At 46.7% G+C, this 26,434-nt stretch overlaps 1 protein-coding gene across 2 annotated transcripts in view; it reads left to right on the top strand.

Moving 5' to 3' along the window:
• The first annotated feature begins 5,971 nt into the window (after nucleotides 1-5,971).
• The window catches only part of LOC135909361 (serine/threonine-protein kinase haspin-like), a 157,549-nt gene continuing 137,086 nt past the window's right edge, over nucleotides 5,972-26,434 (top strand). Inside the window, exon 1 of one of the 2 annotated variants that reach the window (XR_011511583.1) lies at nucleotides 5,972-6,502. Coding sequence is in view for 1 of the 2 variants with exons in the window: in XM_065441309.1 (XP_065297381.1) it covers nucleotides 5,981-6,502 (522 nt within the window). In the remaining variant the exon portion in view is untranslated. The remainder of the gene's footprint in view (nucleotides 6,503-26,434) is intronic. The other variant, XM_065441309.1, reaches the window with a different exon arrangement.

Genomic DNA, 26,434 nt, shown 5'->3' with positions numbered 1-26,434 from the left:
ACCATCTTTCTTTTTTACAAACACTACAGGTGATGTCCAAGTGCTATTTTATTGACGACAAATACTGGATTACATCATCCCATAGCATAGGTTTTCTCGACCTGCTGCTGTAGTCTCTCACTTTCTTTCTGAGCCACACGATGCGGGTTCTGTCGAATGGGTCTTGCTGCCTCCTCCGTGATGATGCGGTGCTTTGTCAGCGGCGAGTGACCTACTTGCGACGTAGGGTGAAGCATTCCTCAAACTATTTGAGCAGTTCCGTAAGACGGTGTCGTTCTGTTGGCGTTAAACCCGGAGCAACGTCAACAGCGGGTATACATCGTGTTGTACATGCCTTGGCTTCTTCCTGGGTGGCAAAACAGCCTTGAGGGTGGTCGAATTCATCTAGGTATGCGACAGCAGTGCCTTTACTGATGCGCCGACGTTCGTTTGGGAAATTTGTCAAGAGCACCTCCGCACGCCCGTCGACTAAGCCGATGATGCCACGCGCGATGGCAACGCCTTGGCGGAATGGAAGGGCAGTTACATGTTCCGCTACTGCGTCTTTATACTGTGCGCTGCAACTGACGGGAACAAGTCTGCATAATAGCGGCAGTATGCACACGTCCTCGTCAATAACACGTAAGACTCGGCGCTTGGTTTCTGCGCCATGAATCGTATCTACATCAGGGGAAAATGTTACCACGTCGCGTATGTTGACAACGGCACCGTATTCCTTAAGAAGTCGATTTCTAATATGAGTTATTTGCAGCACTCCGGTAGAATCACGAATGTGGCGACAAAAACTACATTCCCTATCCTGAGTCTTGCAGTACACTTGCCTGTAGGTGTCATTACCTGGTCTACAGCATTTCGAATGTAAGGGCCCGCCCGGTCCATTCTGACTTTCTTGACTTCACGCACGTCAATCGTTGCAGCGTGGTCGGCACTCACCGTTTTGTGGGCGTCATCCTTTTTTGGCAACAGTAGCGGATTTTCCTGAACTTGAAGACTTGCAACCTTCCCCCTAGAGGTCGTTGCTTTCAGTTTCCCCGCCGTTGGCTGGGAGATCGACCTCTTGCCAACGTCAGAAAAACTTTTAGCTGTTCGGCGAGGAAAAACACGCCGGAGATGGTGAGGGTGACTGTAGATTAAATGGGCCCACTTTCCGGCCAGCATGGCTGTCGTGGAAGGAGGCAGGGCTTTCATCAGCGGCATGTGGACTTCCCTGGTGACCAGCTGGAAGATGAGGGCAAAAATGATAAATGTCTCCTGGCTCTCCGCAATTATAACACAGTGGTCGCCAATCTGGAGTGTGCCATATATCTATCTTGCGTAGCTGGAGTCGCCTTACAGGTTCCCGTTGGGCCAAGGCTGTGACGGGAGGCCGTTGAAGGTACTGGGGTGCCGGTATGGAAGACAAAGGACGACAAACAGCGTCTGCATAGGTGTATACGTCCGGCTTGTATGACAGCTAGGAAGACGATGGACGACGACCCGCGTCTACGTAGCTGTAGTCGTTGGCCGGTATGACATCTCGGGACATGGCTCGAAAGGGACAAACGCCTGTCGGAGTTCCTGGCCCACGACTTCAGTGACGAAGGCAACTGTGGCCTCCTGCGGTGGTGGTGCATGTGCTGATGGTGCGTGCTAGCGTTTGCCTTTGCAATTTATTCGCGCAGAATCTGTCGGATCAATTGGCGTAAGCCGGTCTCATCGACCGTGACGAGTGCTGCGGCTCTTTTCAGTGCCCCAGTGACCAAGTGATCGTACCGTTGGTATCGTTGATGCAGCGCCCGCTCGATTGCCGTGGCCTCCTTAATGAACTCGTCCACTGTTGTCAGCGGATTGCGCACAAGCCCAGCGAACAGCTGTTCGTTGACACCCCGCACGAGATGGCTCAGCTTCTTTGCCTTGGACATGTTGGGATTTGCGAGGCGAAACCAACGCACCACATCTTCGGCAAACATTGCCATACCTTCGTTTGTCTGTTGGATACGTAACTCAAGCAGACGTTCCGCGTTTTCACGTCGATTGATGTTCCAGAATGTATCGAGTAACCGACGGGAAAACTCGTCCCACGTCGTCAAACTTCTCTCGCGGTTTCAAAACCGAGTCCTTGCATTGCCTTCAAGGGCGAAATCGACGTTGAAAAGGTCCTGGTCTGGGCGCCAGTGATTAGATCTATCTATCCGTTAATACTGCTCAAGCCTCAAAGTTTTCCGCAGCTTCGTGCACGTCACCACGAAAGGCGTCGGGAACCTGAAGGTTTTGGACCGTTACTTGTGTTGGGCTGCTTGAAAGTGCCATTTCTGTAGTTGGGGTGGCTGTTGACAGACCTTATCCTTAATTCATTATATCCTTATTCCTCATCCTTAGACCTTAATTCTGGGCACAAACTTTGCAGGCGGTGGCTCGTGCGGTGTACAGGCACCTTGACGCGTGGTTGCCTTGACGGGCTGGATGCAGGGCTGCTCGAAGGAGTACCGCTCGTGAGGCGATGGTACCCCGCACCACCACCAGTGCCGGAGGTTACAAAGCACAGGGGCTTTGTTCTGGCAAGTAACAGTACCGCGTTGTACACGAGAAGGACGTGCAGGATGTAGGCCAGCACAAAATAACGTCTTTTTCTTTTCTTTATAGGGCTCCTACTCCCGAGCTTTCCGGTCGCCGTCTTTGTCATCGTCAGGGTGTAGTTGGCACGTATAGTTACGCGGCAATGTTTTTATGTGTAGCTTACGCACAAGGCTATTTGCAACATATGTACAACTAGTTCAACCGTGGCCAAGAGGTGGACCCTATAGCAATCGGGAAGACGTCGTGTTCCTGTTGCTCAGTGCAGCCACACTGTGGCACCTTGTCTGTATCATCACCTCCGGCATCAGAACCATCGTCGTGGTTCTTAAGCTACACATCAGTTGTGAAAGGTGCATGATAGGGCATTAGTCTCGCTACTTGAATGATGTCACTTATAGCTGAGAACGACGCTGAGGGGTCGCCGTGGATGATTTCATGTGTGACACCGGTTACTTGTCGCACCACATGGTACGGATCAGTGTAATGGGACAGCAGTTTTTCCAAAAGGCGCACACGGCGGATACTAGACCAGAAAAGCACCAGAGAACACGGAGAAAAGTGGGCGTCGCGATGGTGGCAATCATAGAGGCGTCTCCAATGCTCCTTTGAGGCCTCTAGACGGGAGGGGGCGCTGCCGCGGGCGTATTCTGTGGCAGAACGTGCGGGCGAGGGCAGCAAGGTGTCCCACCGCCACGCGGGTTCTCGGCCGTAGTATGATAGAACGGTGAATAGCCGGCGGTTTCGTGAAGCGATTACTTATACGCGAACGTCACATATGGTAAGTTAAGAGGCCGGTCGCGGTAGTCAGTCGCAACGTATTTCTAAATCATGACGGTGGTGGCCCGGTCGAGGCACTTCTTTAAGCCTTTGGTCTGTGGGTGGTATGACGTGCTGAATTTATGCTTTGCAAAGCAGGAGGGCAGGATGTCTTCAATGACTGCCGAGAGCAAGCTACCACTACGGTCAGTTAGTAATTGGAGTGGAACGCCGTGCACTAAAATAATGTCGCAGAGTGGAAAGTCAGTGACACCAGTAGGGCAACTTGTTGGAAGGGCTCTTGTGGTGGTGTACCGTGTAGCGTAATCGGTAGTGACGGCGACCCAATGATTTCCGAAGCCCGAGAGAGGAAACGGCCCAAGAAGGTCCAGACCATCCCGAACAAGGGTTCGAGAAGGACGTCGATTACTTGGAGACATCCAGCTGAAAGCATGGAATGCTTCTTCCGTCGCTCACAGGGCTGAAAACCACAGCGTAACACCGCACGGAGCGGGCCAGAATCGGACAAAAGAAGCGATGGCGTGCGCGGTTGCATGTGCGTCAGACGCCCAAGTGTCCAGTCAAGGGAACGTCTTGAAATTGGTGGCGTACAGTCGAACGTAGGTGCGATGCGATGATGAGCTGAAGGTCAGGGCTATGGGAATCAAAATTACGGTGATATAATGTCCCCTCCTTGAGGAGAAAGATCTGGAGAGAAGCGCTACCAGGGGTTGACTCCAGCCGGTCGATAAGGGCTCGAAGGATCGCGTCATTGTTCGTTGCCGATTTGAAGTAACTGTGACACAGAGAAGACGGAAATGACTGCGTCCGCATCTGCCGGTTTTTTCACGGGGTAGCGAAAAAAAAATCATCACCCTGGTGCAAGCATCCGGGCTTATATACGACAGGGAAGGTATATTCTTGCAGTCGTAAGCCCCAGCGACAATGTCGTCCCGTGGGCTCCTTGAGCGAGGACAGCCAGCAGAGAGCCTGGTGATCAGTGATGACACGTCATAAGCGTCCCTACAAGTATGCAGAAACTTCGCAACTGCCCACACAAGAGCGAAGCACTCGCGCTCTGTGATTGAATAATTGCGCTAGGCGGGTGATAGGAGTCGGCTCGCATAGGCTATAACGCGATCATGTCGTAACAATATTACTATTACTTCACCGTATAATCATAACCAATTCTCACAATATTTTTCGGCGACCGAGAGTGCCCCTCGCGTTATATTTATGCTCATGTTATCTGGTACCGCATAAAGGAACATGCGATACAAATTTCGTTCAGTCTCATGCTCATTAAAGAAACACCAGACTTGCTTTTAGGCATTTGCTGTCACGGTCATTTATGCAAATAAGTTTCCACTGCCTCTGAACTTAGCTAGTGACGCCTCGCATTTCCGTCGATGTAAGATGTAACCCGCTGTGCTGTTATTAGTATCCCGACGCCCCACACGCACACACATGAAGGAGCTTTGAAATGTTTCTTCATTCTTCCATGGCTCTTCTGTGCCTTTATTTGTCTGCGCTACTCCTGCAAAAATATGTGAAATTACAGTCGCGTAGCTGACGAAAAGGAATGAGGGCGCACGTGAATAATTATTGTTTTAGTACCGTAGCGCGAGCAATTGCATTTTTTTCTTGTAGAAGTATCGAGACCTAAACAAGTAGAAAACTCATTCAGTCTTTCACTCGGACACAGCCTAGCCAAATACAGCAAAGAACACAGGAAATAAAGAGCACGTAGTGTCGCTTCAAGATTGCTCACTGTTGGTGACACGAGCACTGAGAACAGTAACCGTGTCTATAAACAAGAAGTGCTACAAGTTCGCTAGTAATAAGCAGCGAACGTGTATTTTTTTTTCTTTTCTTACTTTTCATCCTCATCGCCTTGAAGTGGCATCTTGAATTCCTTTGAAGCATACATATGAAGTGTGGAAAATCTGTGGAGAAAGTTTATCTGCAATGAAATAAAATTAAAAGCTCCGTTCAGTGATGACAACAGTCAGTTCATGCGTAACCGCTGCGTGAGGGCCCTTGTTTATTCAGAGCGCTTGCGTATAAGCAAGTGCTCTGAATAAAGAAAATAAAGAAAAACAAATAAAGAAAACAAGCAATTATCCACGAGCTAGCTTAAGGAATAATGATATAAGGTTAAATAAATCAATGCAACCCTGCCTCGTGCAGGAAGTTTAGCAGGGCTGTTTATTGAAAGCAGTCATCATTCAGCGTGCTTAAGCAAGCCTGCCGGTCCCTGTGGAGGCCAGACCGTCTGAACAAGGGATTCCGGGAGTGTCGAGGGCACGGGAATGTCCACTACAAGGGGCGCACGCCGGTATCTCGGGACAGAGTCGTACTGTTCGAAAAAGTGGTGACTTCCTTGTTGAATCGCCTCAATTTCAAGTGAATGCAAAGGTAAAGGCTACCCAGCCAGCATCCCCTTCAAGGAAATTTCGTTCACCTTTCTGAGGTTTCGAGGGGAGGGAGCCGGTGGGCGCACGAGGGAATCCGAACGGATCTTTTTAGAGCTAGGAGAAAAAAAAACGGGTTCCTTAATATAGGCGCTCGCGGATACGTATTCTTGTTGTTGTCGTGTTCTTTGTTATCGGTCTGAAAAGGTCACAGCTGTGGTTCCGCAGCAGGGGCCTTAAGTGTGAAATACTAAATGACCGACTTCTATGCCGATTTCTTCGTAGTGGGTAAGCGCCATTACTTAAGAAGCAAGGAAGGGAAGGAAGCAAGGAAACCTAGTGCATTTCGTTTGCTGGTTACCACGGCTGAACCCCGTCTCCACCTCTCTCTACCCTTCAGAATGCCGGCCGCCTCTGCCGTGCTCTTCCTGCTGCTATGCCACGTCGTCGTGGACCTCACCACCGCGCCTCCGATGGAGTCTGCTTTGGAGTCTCTGACGGCAAAAGAAGAGCCCTCGACTCTGCCGGACTACGACGCGTACGGCATCCCAGAGCAGCACAAGAAGCTCGCCGCAGTGAACGCCGGACACGGGGATAGCGCCAACGCGAGCAGCCGGCACGCGACGCCTGCCGCCCCTGCAGTCGCGCAGTCCAGCAGGGTTGTCCTCGGCGGGGGCAGCGGCTCGGTGCGCACCGGCGCTGGTGGGGCCGGCGACGGCCAGTGGCGCGGGGCCGAGCTCCTCCGTCGATTCCTGCATTTCGTGCACCAAAATCAGGTACGAAAATGTTCTCATTATGCGCAACCGGGGTAAATGTTTTGTTCTGCTCCTGCTTCCTGTCGTTGCGTGTGGATTAGTGTTGCGGAATGAGCGCCCCCATATTCCGTTCCTATTCCATTCCGAGGAATACTCGCAATTCTACTCCTTTCTATTCCTCGAAATGAAAAGAACTTAGCCCATTCCCACTCCGGGAATGGCCGGGCAGTTCAAGTTCATTCCTGTAATTCCTCAACGTAGGAAAGGCATCTTGGTGCTATTATCGAGTTACCGATGAACGCACCATAAAGCTGATGTCATCAGACGCGTCAAGAACATCAGAAATACGCAAAGCATGTTACCAAGCTCGAGGGATAGTAGCTTGGTGACATATCTCGTGCTGTACAAGAACCCTACTAATTCCCACATCGGCAATTCTTCCGCTACCTATGGTATTTGCATGGTCAGCATGTTCTAACGGCATGTGATGATTTATTATTGTTTAAGCTTAAATGTGCTAATGCTAAAATGACGACTTAGTGTGTTTTTGCTTAGGTGTCCTTGTGATTTTAAAATGCGGCAATAAAGGTCGTAAGCACGGTAAGGCGCGAAAAGACGACTTATTTTGGTTTTATTAATCTAAATTTTGCAACAAAATGTCATCAGCTAAGTGGGCACTTCGTCGTTTAGTTCTGAAAACTCGGACTGCAAATGATGGCTACTCCAACAGTTAGTTCTACAAAAAAGTGAGATAACACAGCTGCCTTCTACCTAACTATGTGCTGCGCTTCACAAACATGAGCTGCTCGAAAAGTTCTTGACAGCCGATTTCGCTTCGCTGTCATTATCAGGGATGCCGTAGAAAACACGCGTTCCGCGTCAGCTGACGTCGCATTCACAATGAAAACTGCCCTTGCGAGGCGGGAAAGCAAGGTAAAGCGGTTAATAATTATAATAATAATAATAATAATAATACTTTATTGACACAGGAATTCCGCCAACAATAATACATAATAGGCCTGCCAAAGCCGCATTGGGCTTGAAGGGCAGAGCCGTCAGACAGCGTTTAGCACGATGTAATATCGCGGATAACGCAAGATATGCAGAACCATTGTTAACAGGCACTGACACACAAGAGAAACACAAACAGCAATGAGGAGGCAAAACATGAAAAGAAACCACGTATCATGCGATGAAAGGTAACATAACCCATCATTCTTATTACAGAGCAAGAAAACATACATCAGGCATTTGTATGACACCTAAAAAACCATCAATTATCCTATTGACAACAGCCAACAAAAAACAATGAGAATAGGAACCAAAAAAAAGAGACAGGAATATACATATGAGATCTGCAGGGAGCAGGGCACTGAAACAAAACGAAAGTACTCGTTGCACGCTCTATTCACACACATCAGTAGGCGTAAAATAAAACAAATAAATTAATGTATTTGATCCAGTACCCTAAAGTTATGTAGGGTTTTAATATACATGGAAGAACCAACCGTGTAATGGATTAGAGGTTAATGCGACGAAGAATTTGTTTTAATTTATACTTTGATTTCGCGCGAAAGGCGCTTGCTGGTAGTTTATTGAGAGATGAAGGGATGAAGTAATTACGAGTGCGCTGACCGTACTTGATAGAACAGCGAGGCACCCGAAAACGGTCTTTCGGCCGGAGACAACGAGCAGGAACATATTCAACCTTGTATTTGTGCGACCAGAAATGCCTCAGGATGGCCGTTTCCGCTAGAAGGGCGTTAAAATCGGGCAACCTTAAGGCTTTGAAAAGGTCGATGCCGGTTGTTAAACATAGATCATAACCAATAATTTTCAGAATAGATCGAAGGATGGAGTTGACTCTATTTTTCCATCGAATCGCGCAGTGACCGTACACCGTTATCCCATAGCGAAGCACACCGTATACCCCAAAGCTTGCAAAACCATTTTACGAACGGAGAGTGGCATGTAATATCTGATATGGTATAATGTACCTGAAACTGCTCGTAATCTTGAGCATATATGGGCCAGATGCGTATTCCATGTGAAGTCACTGTCGAGAAAAACGCCGAGGTATTTCACTGTTGAAACATATGGAACGGGTGAGCAGGTGCAGGGGGAGCAAGATGAAGAATGTGCCAGTAATGGAAGGTTTAAACTGACTTTCTTCAGAGGATTATGAAAACATATAAGCTGTGTTTTCGAGACGTTTACTTTAATGACATTGTTAATGAACCAGTTCATAACGCTGATCGTTGCATCTTGTAAAAGGGAGATTGCATCTGAAAAACGGGGAGCTTGAGACAAGATCCATTGGACAACGTCCGCTTTCCAATGGGTCACGGGATTAACCGTGTCTGCGCAAGTCCCCTCTTTAGGGTAAAGCGAAACTTCCCCTGCAATGGATCCAGGTACAGTGTCTTGATAGGCATTCTCAATTTGCTTGATGCTTTTATTTGTTTCTATTTATTATCCACAACATACTGCAGGCCCATGCGCGCCTATGCAGGAGTGGTAAAATTACAAAACTGACCATACATGCATTCAGAAGAAAGCAGAACGCTGACATCTCTGTCGCGAAAATAACAGATCAAAAATTAATCACATCAATTGAGCCAGTGCTGTTTAATAATGATAATGATAATGGGGAAAAAGGAAAATTTGAAGGCATTAGTTCTTGTGTGATAGGGAGTTAAGGATTCAGAATGGTGATGTCTGGTTTGTCTTGTGGTTAATGGTCGGGCATATGGAGCAGGATGGATCGAGTTTATTTTTGTGTAGAAAAAGAAATTTAATCCTTAGAATTTTCCGCGCTAGTTTTAATGTCTGTATACAATGATATAATGATAGTTGTTGGTGAGTCAGTTATACGATACTTGGAAAAAACAAACCTAACTGCTTTCTACTCAATCATTTCTAGTGCATTATTATTGAGTATTTTATGTGTATCCCAGACGGTGCATGCATCTTCCATTTTCGGCCTGGTTAGCGATTTGTATGCACGGAGTTTAGTTTCTGGGGGCGCTTGCTTTAGTTTACGACGCAGAATACACAGTTTGCTAAATAATGCAGCACATACATTTGGGACATGGGAATTTCAACTTAGGTTGTTAGTTATTGTCACACCCAAATATTTATATTCATATACATCGACGAGAGGATGAGTAAGAAGACTATAGGGAAACGCCCACCTCGTTATTTGGGGGGGGTTATCTGAATGTATGCTGTTTTTCTTCATTTATTTTCCTGTCCTATTTTTTTACACCATAAATATATGTTAGGGAGGTTAGTATTCGAACGTTCCTGATTCTCTTGGCAAGCAATCTCATGAAACAAAATGAAGTCGTCTGCGAACAAACGTATTTGTACTGGTTCAGTAATAGCGCTAACAATATCATTAATGAAAATTAAAAATGATATTGGTCCAAGTACGCTACCTCGTGGTACCCTGCAAGTAACTGGCAAACGACGCGAGTGGTGACCATTAACATAAACTGACTGCGTGCGATTTGCTTAGTAGGCGGAAATCCAGCTTATTATGAAGTAGGGGAGGCCAGTCTATCTCAACTTGAAGATTAAGTTTTGATGTGAAACAAGGTCGAACGCTTTTCCAAATTCCAAATAAATGACGTCCGTTTGACCAGCCTTGTCGATAACGCTTGCCAAATTGTGAAATTCTGTCGTTAGTTGTGTGACCGTAGAAAAGCCCTTCCTAAAACCATGTTCAAAAGAAGATAGAATGTCATTATCTGTTAAAGACTTGATTATGTAATTAGCGGCAATATTAAAACTTAGATTATGGGATTTTACGTGTTAAAAACATTTTCTGATTATGAGGCGCACCGTAGTGGAGGACTCCGGAAATTTCGAATACATGGGGTTCTTTAACGTGCACCTAAATCTAAGTACATGGGTATTTCCGCATTTCGGCCCTGTCGAAATGAGGCCGCCCTGGCTGGGATTCGATCCCGTCACCTCATGCTGAGCAGCCCAACACCATAGCCACCGAACAACCAGGGCGGGTAGCGGCAATATGTTAAAGCATCTCACAGCTTGAAAAAGTCAAAGATATAGGACGATAATTTGAAATCAGCGATGTGTCACTTTTCTTGTGCATGGGCGCCACACGCGCCATCCGCCAGTCGGCCGGTAGATCCACAGATGACATGCATTTGCGAGAAATGCATGCAAGGAGTTGGGCGAGCATCTCCGCGTAGCGACGAAGGAACACATTTGGAATACCATCAGAGTCGGATGATGCTTTAGTCGTCACGTAAAGAAGCATAGCCACAACACCTTTTAATGATCCAATATCTTCGAGATCAGAGCATGATACAGGGATGTGGCTTACTGTTTCAGAAGGGACGGAAAACACCCTATGAAAATATAAGATGTTCCAGAATGGCCTCTTTGGAAACAACTCGAACATCGTCGAGTTCTATCTCTTTAACAGAATTTTTCCTTTGATTCAAGAAGACCCAGCATTTCTGAAGTGATTCCTTTAAAAAGTTTGGCAGGTTATGTTGAATACATGCCAGTTGGAACGTTTCAATGCCTCATTAAACACCGTTCGAGCGGTTTTAACAATTTTTGTAGCTGATCCTTCTTTAAAGGCGCTTAAGCTTTCTTTTCAGTTGCAAGATGTCTCCCGTTATCCAGTGATTCGTATTTATATTCTTAGTATTGTTTCGTACGAAATTATCTAGACAGTAAGTGCATATCTGTTTAAATTGATTCCAATGCATATTAACATCTGACCCTTGAAAGCTGCTGAATTTTAGTTGAAGGTAATCCACGACACTCTAATCCCTGGCACGAGAAAAATATTTTACAGAAGCTGTTTCAGAGGGACGAATACAATGTTTTTCAAGCGTACACGATAACAACACCATTGCATGATAAGAAATACCAGGATGCACAGACTGTATATTCTTCGCTTGTCCTTGGAACAAAAACAAGATCTTGGATTGAACAGGATTCACCGCAAGCTCGCGCAGGCTTGGTTACTGCTTGTTCCACATCCAGGATAAGCATAATATCAAGCAACGATCCAACATCTGAACACTGATCTGTATTTCAAAAAGGATAATGCCACTCAACAGAAGGTAAATTAAAATCGCCAATAATGATTACTTCTTTGCAAGAAAATGACCCTAAGATCGCGTAGATCTTTCAGAAGTCGCGGTGGAGCGTCCCGTGCTCTATAAACCACGGACAACAATAAAGCACGCCCTGAAAAGAACAATCTAAATGTAACACTTTCGTGATTATCTATCATGAAAGTGTTTGCTTGGCCCTGCTTCGGAGTCTGCATTTGCGACAGTGCTGGCACTGTCCTGTCCTACAAAAGAGGCCCCCTCCCAATCATGGGTGCTGCGCTGACCTGCAGACCTTCGTCCATAGAGTCTCGGGCAAAGGCGTGTGCCTAGACAGAGGGGAATAGTAATGCAAAAGAGTTGGGAGGGGGGGGGGGGGGGGAGTACGAGGTGAGACGGCTCACCAACTGGTATGCGAAAGCTTCCAGTGAACATAAACATCGCGTCAGTGTCAATACACATCACAACTTAGAGAAGCGCTTCTTCGAATGTGCGCCCGAGTTGCCGACGACGACAGAAGCAAAACCTAAATATGGAAGGGTGGGGAGACAGCAGGCGGCAGGAGTGAAGGCGTCGCCGAGGTAAAAAAAAAACGCAAGGCAGTAAGGGAGGGGAGTATGCTGTCGCTGTATTTCTGCGCGACCGCTACTAACGGCATAGAACCGCGGTTACGCGAAGAATCGAGGCAAACTTCAGAGCAACTCAGTCTATAAGGACAGCATTGTAGTAGGCGCGTTGCTTATAAATGTACCGTGCTTGTTGTCAGCCAAGGTATATTAAAAATACTTCTTTATTGTTAAATTCGAGGCCCTGACTCGCTTATGTTTGCACTTGGGCTGGGTTTGTTCTTCGGCATATTTTGACAAAAAATATCGTGTTGTCGAAAAAGTGCTCTATTTTTGGAAAAATACTTAGTTACATTCCCATTCCATTCCCGTCAAGAGACGCTTAATTCCATTCCCATTTCATTCCTCCAAGTGTTGTCGCCATTCCATTCCGGGACCGCGAAAACGTAAAATGATTCCGGAGTCATTGTATTCCGGAGTCCTAACTCCGCAACATTGTCGTGGACACTCAGTAGTCTGAAGCCTCGGCGAGATAGGGCAGCTGACTCCTGCTTTGTACCCTCGACTCATGCAGCAACCAATTAATAGAGGCCTTCGGCCGATCTCTGAGTGCCTAGGCTGTGTAACAAACCTTACATCAAAGCCTTCCGTCAAAGAAGCTGCCTGTAACTACTTTTCTTTGCATCGGTCTCGCCGTGCAACTGGCTGCTCAGGCCAGCGCCTCGGCGGGCTCGGTGCGACTCAAAGGTAAGCGTTTTCTTTTCTCCCGCGACAATGTGCAACCATCTTGTCATGTGCGCACAGTCGTCATTTTACTGTATATCTAGCTCACTAAACAACAAGTTGTTTCTTCACTCTGCTTCTAATTGCAAGAAAGTACGGGTTTGTGCGCATTCTAAACTTTAAAAGTGAATCCAGCGTTGGGGCTATATCTGTTGCGTCTCGAAGATATTGTAAGTAGCGGTTGAAGACGAAGGGCTCACACAAACTGGAGTGCGAAGCGCAGTACTAATGAGGCGCACAGGTAGGCCTCTCGTGAAGTAAGGGTAATAGTCTTTATTGCAGTGCGCCAGCCTTTGCAAGCTCATCTACCTCATGGAGTTTACGTCAATGATAACTATACACGCACAGAAGCACCGGTTAGAAAGCTAATATCTGAATCCATTAGCCGCTAAACAAAACTTTACGTATTTTCTGGCCAGCTATTCGATAAATAAATAAATGGCAGGAAGGTGCCAGTGCAAAAATATATTTTGAGCTTGTAATAAATACTTATGGAGTGTGGTACAGGGTAAATTTTTTAAAGTGCCAGCCGATATAATTTCAAAACTCCCTGTCTCAAGAATGAAACAAGTATTCAAGCGACTGCAGTAAGGAACTGGAAGTGAGCTACCATGTTGCAAATACTCTCACATAAACTGCGCGCATGAACTGTTCTGATGTGTCTGCTTTGATTGTCCATCGAGGCCTTCGCGGAAGCAAACAGCTGAAACAGGGATGATGCGTCATCTTATGACTTTTACTAATCAACACTCTGCTGCCAGATCACAGCTAATTAGCACAGTGTTGACAATTTCCTCAATAGTTTGATGCCTGCAATGCCCTTACGTAAAAGTTAAGAACCCTTAAGCAACTTCAGCTGAAGATGCGAGTGCACAGAAAAATATTGTGCGGATCCAATGCACATTTTGGAGTTCTTAAGAAACAGAACTTTCGTTATTGGGCTATATAAATGCCATAACACTGTTGATCATTTGCAACACGCTTTGCACCAATGCGATTGCTTGCTTACTCTGCAAGTTAGCAATGCTCCGAGAAACCCCACGCACTACCTGAGCAACCCCGGATTACACAGTCTCTGGGAACGGTCCAGTTTTGATCGACCCACTGCCGCTATAAGACCTGTTTAATATTGCACTATCTTCAAGGCCAACCCAAGCTACTGGGCAAGAAGCCCACCAAGAAGGCACACCAAACCCTGTGAAAGAAGTTGAAGGAAGATTCGCATTACTTAAGGAATTACTCGTTTGAAGGCGTATGTCTGACACACTGACGATAGTTAGGCACCATTTGTTGTTTTGTTACGCGATTCCCTTAGCGAACACGGCTGGCCATCGGTGCGCCGATACGGGATGTACAAATGGGGCTGCATACGAGCCCCATTGCATTAGGGCTGCTCTTGTATGTTTCTTTTTATTCGTGTAGCCTGCACTGTAAACAAAAGTTAGCCGACATTGGCGTTTTTGCGGCTCATGAGCTTTGAAGACTACCTTGCACCAGAAAATTACTCTGGCATACGGCAGTAAAATGCGTTACATTACATCGTTTTACTACCACCTCTGAGAAACGTAGTAAAAGGATGTCATGAGCCGGCTTTACGACGTATGGAGTTTTAGATCACGTGACCAAAAACCATCTATTGAGAGTTTAAAACCACGTGATCTGGAACCAACCTGAAGATCACGTGATTAAATACTACCACTTTACTCCCCAAGGTTGCAAGCTCCGCCCAATCCAGCTAAGCCTACGCTCGGCGACAGGCACGGCCGCGGCAGGAATGGCAAAGGTCGATGCCGTGGCGGTGCATCCACCAGCGGAACGGCAGAACGTTGGAAACTTGGGACGTATGTACTACATACGTCGCGTAAGAGGTGTCTCAAGTGGACGCGGCTTCCTGCCGGCGCGCCGCCCGTTGCACGACCGACGAGCCAATCGACTGCATTGCGTCAGTGCGAACTCATCGAAAAATAATGTTCCGATTCCGCTCTGCACGGCGAGCCGGCGTGGCCATGCTCGTATTCAGCGACAAAAATCGCCTCAAGAATCGTTCCTGGACCGATCCTCTCTACGGCAGGTAAATATCTTGCCGTTCGCGAGGGATACCGCCATCGGCCGGCAGCCTACAAACGGCGAGTTGTTGCGTCTGCTGCTCCGGCCGGAAGCAAGCGTGTCGGTCAAAGTTCATTGCCAAGCACAAGCCCACTTTTTCATGCTTCTACGAGCGAGAAAACGACTGTCTCTTGTCCACTTTGAAGCTGTGAACGGAATCGTCACGACCCACTGTAGCACAAAATAAACAAAACGTTGGTTAGTTGTAGTGACATTCAATGGAAAGCCTCACGCACTAGAAATAGATGCGATCATGTCGAGCGGTCTCGCCAATTCAAGGTGAGGGCACATAATCTCGTAAACACCACAGCTAGCGCTGTAGGAAGCGTGTATACGAGCGGTGATCATGAATTTGTGCTCAGTAGGCGTCAAAGAAGCCCGTAGGCCATCCACCATTGCAAGCACACGGAGCTGCACAGACGGCGCGCTGATGGGCTCGTGTTCGCCAACTAAAGCGGGAGACACACGGTCCGATTCGGTGTCCGATCCGGCGGCCGACGCGCCTGAACGGCAGCCGGAATCGAGGTGTTTTGCCGTGCGCATGCCGAAGCGCCGGATCGGACGTCCGGCGTGCGACAAACCGGGCAAATTTTCATCGTCCGATGTGTCCGACAACCGCACTCTCCGCACCGTCGTTTGGCCGCAGCTAATGTGACATTCTCTGACGTTCCCTCCACGGAGGCGGCGCTGGCAGGCCGGTTTCTCGCCGTCTTTTTTTTTCCCCCTTGCCTGCTGCAGTTTGTTGCCGACACGAAATAGTTACCAGTTCAATAAAGTTATCTCAAATATGTGTTTATTATGCAAAACAGCGCCTAGTACACTAGCACTAAGCTACCGTCGAAATCGGGAGCCGCGACGCGAGGGCCTTTCCGCGCACAAACAGCACACACCGATCTCTATGCACCGACCGTCCGAGCGAGGCTGCTCGCTTCGCTTGCACGTTTGCCCTTCGCAACGACTGCGTCGAGTAAACCAATTGTATTTCATTACGGGCTACCTAAGTGCACAGTGTTAACTGTTTTGGCAAAAATAAGCCCTCTTCATCGAGCTCGGGCTGAATCAAGCGCCGTCGGCCGCAGCGTCCGCCTAGCTATGCCTGCCGGCCGTATCGCTGACTGTTACCGGAGCCGTCAGTGGACAACGCGCTGTCGTGAAGTGTTCTGTCACTTGCAGGGGCATAATTTTATTGACAGTGTTCACGTAAAGCGAAGCAGTGTTGTGCAGAGTTTTTATATTGCGTTTCTCAACGTGAATCTGAACTCAAGCTGGGGGGGGGGGGAGGGGGGCTGGATCTGGGCGGAGCTTACGCACCGCTCGACCGTTCGGATACACGCACGTTGGATCGGACGCCGAATCGTACCGTGTGTCCCCTGCTTAAAGCTCGCTCATGGTTTGGCGTTAGTCCCTGTATATTCTTTATAAATAAGGAAGCCTACCTAGGCACTGTAAACCCAACAATTGGGGCCTAAATGCCTGCCCTCCTCCCAGCTACAGTTTCCTTTGAGCGACAAAGTCTGATTTCGAAGGCCGTGCTTTTGCAAACTGCATGCGACTGAAGCGGTTGCGAATCTTGAAGGCGACATCCGCTTCGTTTTTTTTTATATATATAGTACATTTTCTTAAACTTCGTATAAAAAAGTGCATATTTATACAAAGTTAACACTTTTGGACTCAAGAAATTTGTTAAAGTGTCCCTACCGATTGTTGTTAGGAAAAAACACGTAATTTTCTCATTTACGACACATTTTTCTAAAAACCGCAGAGTGGCGCCACTGCAGTATTTGTTTGGTCGACATACCACGTTGGTTGTCGTAAAGTGCGGTATTTGAGTTATATTTTAGAAGAGCCTAGACAAAATGTGCTCCTTGTCATGTGCAGTAACCATCGCAAACCCTCCGGACTCGTGTAACGCCGTTAGTTCGCCGTGTGTTTCGTGCGATCTACCAGTGTCGACAGTGAGTGTCTTACTACAGCGCCCGTCCGAGCTGCCTTTGTTCTGCCGAGCTGCCTGCCTGCGCTCCCGTGAAAAGTCTGGTACTGGAGCTTCGAATCGTAGTGTATGGAAGGCTGTTGAAGGTTGTGCTTTTGTGGAGCTGGAGTTCATCGGAAGTTCTACAGTGCTTGCGCCAGAAAGACGTCGGTGCCTCGGTACCTTTGAGACGAAGGAGCGTTGGCCAAGTCTTTTTGAAAGGTAAGCAAGTTTGGCCCTTGCGCGCATTCTTGAACTTATGATTTACGTAATGAACGTTGTGTAACTAGCTAGAGCAAAGCGCTTTCTGATCGTAGGTTGGCCGTCTTGCTGCGCACATTTAGCAAGCAATTTCACGAAGGCTTCTTCTGATGTTACAGTAAGCGTACTTGCATTCTGCTGTAAAATATATGCTACCCGCCTTGATTGCTATGCCTGAATGGGCACACAATTATGAAAACACTGAAAGTTGCTGTTCGTTCGGTAGTTTTCTGGCAAGAAGTTATTCGTTATATATGCATTCCCGCAAGTACAGTACATGTGTAATGTATCCGTCGATGTATCATGGGCTTCGCGCGTTGGCACACGATTCCTATGTTTGACGCTTAAGCGGATAGAAGCTTGTATGAAGATTTTTGTATGTATACAGTTTGGTTTGGAGGACCACGTCGCGAGAACCTGTGTATTGTTTATGTTCTTGAGTGTCTTCGCGTATTTGTCTTCTATGTTGCAAACCCGACATAGGCCGATATTACAGTAACGAAGTTTATTTTTAATCGAGACATTTCAGACACCGGCCTTTAAGACAGACATAGACCAACCAATTCTTACGAACGGGATGCCAGCTCTTGCAATCGTAGGTTATACGGCAGTGCGTAATAAAGTAAGGACTGCGATTTTGTAGCGATACTTACCCCTCGATTCTATACCACTCTTGTCGCCCACCGCAAACGGCCGGCTGTTCCAGTACGTAGCACGGGCCGGGGCGGCGGTCAGACCACTTACGAATAACGAAAAGGAATAGCATCGCTACAAAATCGTGATCTAGCTTTCAGAATGCTTTTCATGTGCTCAATATTTTTGTTCAATCCAATGCGCCACGTTTTACTGCTTATATGAGTTTTGTTTTTGATTGTCCTGGTAGCCTGTTGTTGCTGATTTCGTTCCTCCCTGAAACTTCTCTTGTTACAAAATATCAGTGTAACCTCCTTAGATATAACAAAGAGACATTTGTGCAACCAGGCGCAAATTCATGCAGCTGGCTGTGTGAGGCTCTCTTTGCAATTCCACATGGCACTGGTAAATCACAAATTCCCAGGTTCACAGCACAATAAATTAAACATTTCTTACTTTTGAAGGCTATGCGGATTCTCGAGGCATCCCTACATCGAGCAGGAACCTGCTGCACTGCTGGAAGCTGGACAGCACGACAATAAAGCACGTGATCTGCGTGCTTTCTCAAAGGTGCGTACAAAACTGGCGCTGCCTTTCGAGTTGTAGGATACATTTGTGTTATATGCAATCATTTTACTGTATTGCCATTTTCAGGATTTCTAGTGGCTGATCACGAATTTTTGTTTTGGTGGAGTGCCCTCAGTTTAATGAATTTACCTAAACTAGCCTCCTCTGAGTTAAATATAATTGGGCGCTTGAGTAATTATGCCTTATATACTCCATATAGACTATATTAATCTAGCCAAAATGCCTTTTTAAGAACCATGAATTCAGGTTTCGTGCCTTGAATAATGTGCTCTAGAGTGTCTAGAAAAATGCGTTGTACCACCTAAAGACATAGTTTATGCAGAAGTGCCTTAAGCAATGCTTTCGCACAAAAGTTGTATCATCAAGAGTTTCAGAGAAGCCTGTGTGGTCGGTATGAAACATGACAAAGACAGACATAGACCAACCAAATACAACATTAAAAGCAATACATTTTGGCTTCCATATGGAAGCCTTGTTCACAATAAGGTTAAAAAAAGTGGAAGTGCATATTTAATTAAGTAAGTTTTAGCATAAGATGGGCGTGGGCTCTTTGGTTTCATATAAACGTGTGTCCTGTTGATTGCATCTCCAGGGAATCCGGGTACAGGCATGGCTTCCAATTTCTTTGCTGGCCGATTATGCTAGACACTATCCAGTCACTATTGTTTTTAGTCATTGCGGCATGCTCTGCCAAAGCATTTGATGCCACTCTTTTCTCATCCACATCGTTCTGATGTTGGCGTAGCCATTGCTTAAAGTTGCCCATTGCTCTAATGTAGATAGAGATGTTATGTTTCAAAGGTCAGAATTCATGTCAGTAAAATTTTTGATACGGTTTGTTACTGGGATGGCTACCTCGTTGGTTTAACATGGCTTGTCACTGGGATTGCTCTCTTGTTTGTTTAGCTTCTTGTCGGGTTCATATGGATTTGATTTTGTGCACAATGAGATGTTACACACACACACACCTTGCATATACATGAAAAAAAGGTTTACAACAGAGATAACATATATGCATGGGCATATATATGTGTCAATAAAATACTCGAGCCTCATTTCTGCCTACAGAAAAAGAAGTTATTTCTCCTCGAGGGCATGACTGCTTGCAATAATGAACCTCCAAGAAAAGGTTTTCTCTAATCCGTATTTTTGATATCTAAATGCTTATGTGGCATGTACAAACTGCTTGCATCAATTTCTCATTGGGATGAGTGGTCTAAATTTTAAATTTGAGTAATAATTGCAATAAATAACTCATTTCACCTGTCTTCTAATGACTCTAAAATTCTATGCTTCTACCTTGCCAAACCTTTTATGAAATTAGTTTGATGAGGCCCAATATACAGGGCTTTCTAAATTGAAGGTATCAGTACCTATTAAAGACTGTGCTAACTAAGAAAATGCTGCTTGTGTATGTGGTTTATTCATTTCTCAGACAAAAGCTTTACACCCAAGTGCAGTCAGTAAATCGAAAACAATTGCGTCTTGTTCAATAGTTCTCGAGCACTTGTGCGTCACTATAGTCGGATACAAATTTAGAAAAAAGGGGAGGCCCCGCCCAGATGAATGAAGCGCGACGTCCGATTGCCTCCGCGACTAAAATAATCCCGCTCAAAAAATCGTGCTTAGGAAACGCACAATTCTCAGTGTAAATAAAGACTTTGATGACTGGTTTAGTAGAGATCTCATGTGCTACAGCACATGCCAGATTGCGACAGAAAAATAACCCCGTGCCTTCCACAACGCTGCCCGTCGTCTGCTCTTTAGCTTCATTGTAAGTGGCAAAAGTAGAAAGAGCAACTCTGCATGGCATTTGTGCTTGTTTACATGTACACGGCACATTTACTACTCTTGTTCCGAGCTTCAAATGAATCAGTTGCTACTGAACAAGTACTTATATAAAACACTGCATTTATCGCAACCATTACAAACCCAAGATGCTCAGTGTCAGCGAAAGCACCGTGTTAAAGGTGAGGAGGGAGGTCAAAGCTTCGCATATTTCGGGTGGCAAACTATCGACGCCCTCGCGACAACGCCCACAAAATGTGGAGAAAAGAAGCAGCAGCACGAAGTAGGACACGTGTGCGCTGAGCTCGTGTGCACGATTTCTTTCACCACAACGAGATACCGACGATCGAGAAGATCACTAACGAGTTCTCGAAGCATATATTGTGTTATGTTTGTGCCCTGGGATTTGCCTGACGGAAGGCCAGTGCTATGGTTTGTCGACTGTGGAGGCAGCATTGATCCCCGCATGGTGCCTGCCTGCTACGTGCTCAGCTCGAATTTCCTCGCGGCTGCACGGCGTCCACGACGGAAGCAGCCACCGGATCACGGACTGCTATTCGACCCCTCCCCGTCCCGGCAGCAACGCACCCCCCCCCCCATCGTTTGTCCGGCGGCGCCCGCACCACAAACGACTCCCGCTGTGTTTGGGACAGTTTCCAAAGGAGGGCTGTGTTTCGACCCAGTGCCTTGTAGTTGGTTCCCTTTGTCCTATGCGGGCCATAAAACTTGCCCGGCGCACCATTCTGACCGACCGCCAAATTGTCCTGACGCCGCAGCACGGTTCAAGGAAGCGCCGGCCACCGAGAGCTGCGTTAGGACCCCGGAGGCTGCCCAGACCCTCTCTCTCACGACCTTGTTTCGTCTTTGGGGACTGTCTGGAAGATCTTTGGGCTGAGGGGTGTTATTTAAGCAGCTTGCAGCTGCTCTGTTGGTCTCTGTCCTGATAACGACGACACCATGTAAACATTCTATAAAGAATTATTCGCAGAGAAAACTCTCCTCGTCTCTGACTTTGCGTGAAGCGAGGTCCAGACCTCCTGCCAGCCACACATACCTCGGCAAACGCAACAATGGATCTCCCATCACTGAAGCGGTGTACTGTGTGTCAATCACAGCAGCCAAGCATTCTCCCGTGACCTCTCAAATAAATAAGCGGTTCACTTGATGACATATTCCTTCTAATGGAAGCCCAATTCTGAAAAAGCAACGTCCTGCACAGATGATGCTCAATATAAGCGTTGGCATGGAAACGTGCTGAAATGCCGGAAAATCTGAATGCAAATGCAGTTATTAAGTCTGAATAACTATGTGGGGCCCGAAATGCTCATTCGGGCAGCCACTGTCCAGGTTCACGCGAAAAAGCAGTAGTCAACGTGAATGAAATTGACAGCCACTCTTAGCAGCTTGCACGCCAAAGCACATTGTGCTTTGCGTGCAGTTGTGCTGCCCTTACTGTTTTTTCCAGCCCGTTGAGATGAATAATGCCAATGTCAGATAGGCCCAAAATACTCTATTGGGCAGCCACCTATGAGCGTGACGGGCCCTGTGATGAAATAACAGTCATCAGGGCACGTTTCAAAGGCACCTTTAGCAGCCTGCACGTCAAATCACAGTCATACCGCAGGCATTGTTCTATTTGTTTATCTGACCGGGCAAGTAACACCAATGTAAGCACAATTATTCACCCTGAATAGCTCTGCTAGCATTGTGCTAAAAAATGCTGAGTGAAGTTGAATGTGTTTTATTGAGGCAATTATTTAATTTACAAGCCATCGGCATGTCGATCAACGGCCAGGTTCAGACAATGTCATTTGTGAAGTAATAAATGGTGAATGTTGCAAAAGCTCTCAGTGCACTGCTTTGCTGGGCTCCATTCACAGAAGAATGTCTTTGCAACGGCGAAAGCGTCAGACAGAAATCACACCCCACTGCACATTGTTATTCGTGCTGAAAATTTTCGCCATCATATGTGATAGGCAGCGAAACCGTTTGTTTACTAAGACTGAATGCATGAAAAATGCAACAGCATAGCAAGGTGTTTCACAATATGCAGCCTTTCATGTGCACTTCTGGCTAGCTGCCACATGCACTGACGCATAAACATGAACTGAGGTAAGAGGCAAAGTTACTGTGCAACCCACATGACGCTTTTAAGAAAATGTATCTCTCAACCTTTCTGTTTTGATAGGCGATCAAAATTTGTTTTGAGCAAGTTGGTTAATCACATTGCAGCAACAACACAAGAAACAAGGACAGAAAACGCGGCAAGTAGGCAGATTGGAAGACGAGGTAGACCAGTGAGAAAGGTTTTAATGAGATGGAAGAGGCCAGTCCTGCTGTGTACAGGAGTTAGTGCTTTGAATGAGATTGGCTAATGAAAATGTGTAAGGACTTTGCTGAAAGAAAACTATCAAAAACAAATGCTAATATAAAATAAAAGGACAAATATGAGTAAGTGCAAACACGCATGGAAGCAGGAACGCTGGCAACACAACTTATGCGTGACTGGACCGCAGCACGCATTCTACAGCTTGCGTGTGCGGTGAGCACTGGTGGAAAGAAATCAATCGACAGTGCTATACACAACGCTCGAACACCGCCGTTAGACGCTCGGCTATCTCACTGTTGACAACGATCACTCACGCTAAGTTGACGGCGACAAATCTTTGCATTGGAGGCTTCTTTGTCAAATATTTTCTGTTGAGACGCTCGTAGGTTTGTTTCACGCGCGCACGCTTTTCTAATTTCTCCTCAGAATGGTTTTGCTCCATCACTTTACCCCGTCCGACGAAAAATGCAGCGACACGGTACACGAACTCACCCGCCGCTGACAGCAGGCACCAGACTTTGGCAAACTTTTCTTGTCCTAACTTCACTCAGGAGCGAAATAAAAAAGACATGAAACAAACAGGCAGGATGTGTGTTTGCAGCAGTCACCGAGGCATCCTGTTTTCAGGCAAAGCGTAGCGCAGCATCAGCGATGCTCGCTGCAATGTTTCTTCGCCGGATCACGGCTTAGAATAAACGCACGCGGCACAGATGCCGCATTGTAAGCTCGCAGTAATATTTCCGGCATGATAGACAATGACAAACAGTTTGGGAATTCACTGTGACGAGGCATTGACACGCACAGCTGACGCGACTTGGCCCAGTTCGAAGCCCGGGCGGCCATCTTCTCCGACGGCGAGCCACCGGCCGTCCGGCGCATGACGTCAGTCCAGAGTGCGCACCCATTAGTGGATGCTCGTGTGCATCTGCCTCGGAGGAGTAAACGCCCCTGTTTTTCTAAAGTTGTATCTGACTATAATCGAGCACAGCTTGACCCTTGGCCTAATACTAAATCAGGCTTGAAGCTTTCAATGTGTGCTAATCGCTAGAACAGCACCAGATTTCATTCTGTGCCAAGGGGTGGAACGCATTTGCTTAGAGCTAGGCAGATGAATGTCTTTCTTTCGCATTGAAGTTCCCAATACTTTCTAGTCTTAGGTGAAAGTACACAGCTCAGCACAACGCATGTATGGTATACGTAATAGTACTTTGTTCTTTAAACCGTATCAACAAGACGCAGCTACTTCCGTTTTTGCAAACTTTAGCTTATTTCCTAACCTTTCCTTGATCAAAAGTGTAGAAAATTAATCTGTGCTTGTTCTGTTGTTTCACAGGTAGACATCGGCGACGGTGTATATGTTGAAAAGGGCCTGCTGAAGAGGCTGCGCCTGGATGCTAACAACTCGGGCTTTCAGTTCGCAGGGGGCCTCCTTAAGGCTCCTTTTACAAAAGTAGAGGTTGAAGGGAGGCGCTACACATGGATGCGCAGCAATTGTTTGTGACAGCGTCACTGCTGGCAGGCCTGGCCTGCCTTTTCGCTTCGTTCTGGGTCTTCCACGTTATCTACTCGAAAAAGGCCCACAGGATTTTGACATTTATTGAGCACTGCTTTCTTGATTTTTACTACACAAAGCCGCAGGTGAAAGCATTGGATTTACTCAATTTTTATAAGACAAAACTATTGCTAGGCAAAAAAATTTTTAGATGCATATCCTCAAGAAAGTTTCTGTAAAAATTATTTTGCCTAACGAAAGCACTCGTGGGTTCTGTGGCTGCCAGGTTGCCCAAGCCATGTAGCACAGTGCTTGCTTTAAAGGGACACGAAAGAGAAAATTTATTTGAGCTTTATTAAATCATTCTTCTACCGCACTGAAAAAACAACTCCCACCATGAGAATTGGCTTGATAAGCCAGATAACTTGCAAAAATGAAAACTGGTGTCGCCACCACCACCTTACAGTTCCTGCACCAGCTCGTTGTGATATGGAATTTGACGGTGTCTGGTCGGGTCTAGCTAATGTTCTACTGGCCAATATTGATGAATTCTGTTGTAAAGGTGTCAAAGAATATACTTAGTTGAAGTATGACTCCACACTGATGTGCGGGCACTGCATAAAACTTGAAAAATGAAAGTTATATCTTCATTTTCTCATGTATTAATCCGCTTATTGCCACAATGTTCATGAATACAGTTCTAAAAGATTGTTTTATCAGTCTAAAATGATTTTCTGTTTCTCTTTAGTATCTCTGTAATGGACCTTCAGCAACAAAATGTGTGTTAGTATGCCACAGGTATTCTCAGCAGGGGCAAAAGCACCAGCAGCATGCTGAATGATTCTGTACCAACTGATAACTTGAAGGATGTCCTGTGCCACTAGGGTTAGGCCAACGTGGCTCTGTGTTAATCACCACAGGTGTATTATGCAAAACTTAATGGCCCAGAAATTGGTAATTCAGGGGGGAGTTGAATTAGCTATTTTTATTTCTTTTTTTTCTTTATCATGGACTTCTCACATTACGCTTTGTCACAATGCATTCACTTTAAAGTAACTGTGGAAAATAAGGTGGTTTGGTATTCAGACATGCCTTCTGTGTGTAAACAGTGTTAGATAAGCAATACAAAGATACACTATAGATGCTGACTAGCAAAATGAAGGGGTTTGAGGGCAGCTACAAGTTGTGGGGATGCGATGCGACCCTCGCGCCTCCCCTGGTGTTTTTCCCGCATAGCGCGTCTCCTGTAGTGCGGCTTCGCCGCACACGCGGCGGTCCGAGTGGTACAGGCGCAGTCCGAGAGATGGCGCTAGTGTTGCGCGGCTGCGGGGTTACCCTCGGCGGGAGAGAGAAGGCGCGCTCTCTTGGGTTCCAGACAGCGAACGGGACAGACGTGCTTGCACGTGCAGCAACCCTCTTTCCCGGCACGTCGGCGCGCGGCGGGGACGTCTCCCGCTAGCGCGCGGCGACCGATGCATCTGCGAGACCGCCTCGCGTGGCCGCCTTCGAACGCGCCACGATTCGCGTGACTATACACGCGAACGACCAGGCGTTGGGATCCAGCATGGGGCGAACATATTCGCTCGCTTCCGGTGGCGGTGAGTCGGACTTCTAGATTTGTCGCGCGCCCATCGGCATGTTTGTGGATAGCAACTCGGCTAGCAGGCATTGATGTATGAAAGGTGCAATAAATGCCCTTGTGATTGTGTGCACTACTGTGTTGTCGTTCCTTTGTCCCAAGAGTACGGTGTGAGAATATCCCGCATCAGACCCCACATCTGGCGCCCAACGTGGGGCTCTTGGGGCATGGGACGATAATTTTAAGTGTTGCTTCGTTCGAGACCTTTGTTTGAACCGAAGCGTAGGCCTAGCGTGGATTTTGATCGCTAGCGTCAGCGGCGTGCTTTCTTGAGCGAGGCGGCGGTGGCTGTACCCACGAAACACAAAACCTCTTAAAAACTTCTTGAAATGGCTACAAACGGCTATAGACGTCTTGGTCTATGATAAGACTGAAAATAGAATTTCTTCTAAACATAACCTCAGCACTTGGAATATGCTAGCATATATTCTATCTGCGGCAAAACCCACTACGGGTGTCACTAGAGTCTGTTTTGGTAAACGCATTCAGAATGTCTAACTCAAGAACTTTTCTAGATCTTTTTGTCTAAAAGTGCATAAAATGCCAAACGACGTGTTAAATGTGCGGTTACCGTCGGCCGTCGACGTTAGCGAATAAAAGACGCCTCAGACAAATCGAACTCGTTCGAAGCAACATAAGTTAATTGGCTTTAGTATTAAATAATTTCACACCAGAACTTCAACAATCAAGGGCGTGTTAT

Source organism: Dermacentor albipictus, chromosome 1 (genome assembly GCF_038994185.2).
Source record: "Dermacentor albipictus isolate Rhodes 1998 colony chromosome 1, USDA_Dalb.pri_finalv2, whole genome shotgun sequence".
Classification (NCBI taxonomy): Eukaryota; Metazoa; Arthropoda; class Arachnida; order Ixodida; family Ixodidae; genus Dermacentor; species Dermacentor albipictus.
Note: the sequence above shows the minus strand (reverse complement) of the source record. Positions and strands in the feature narration are given on the sequence as shown.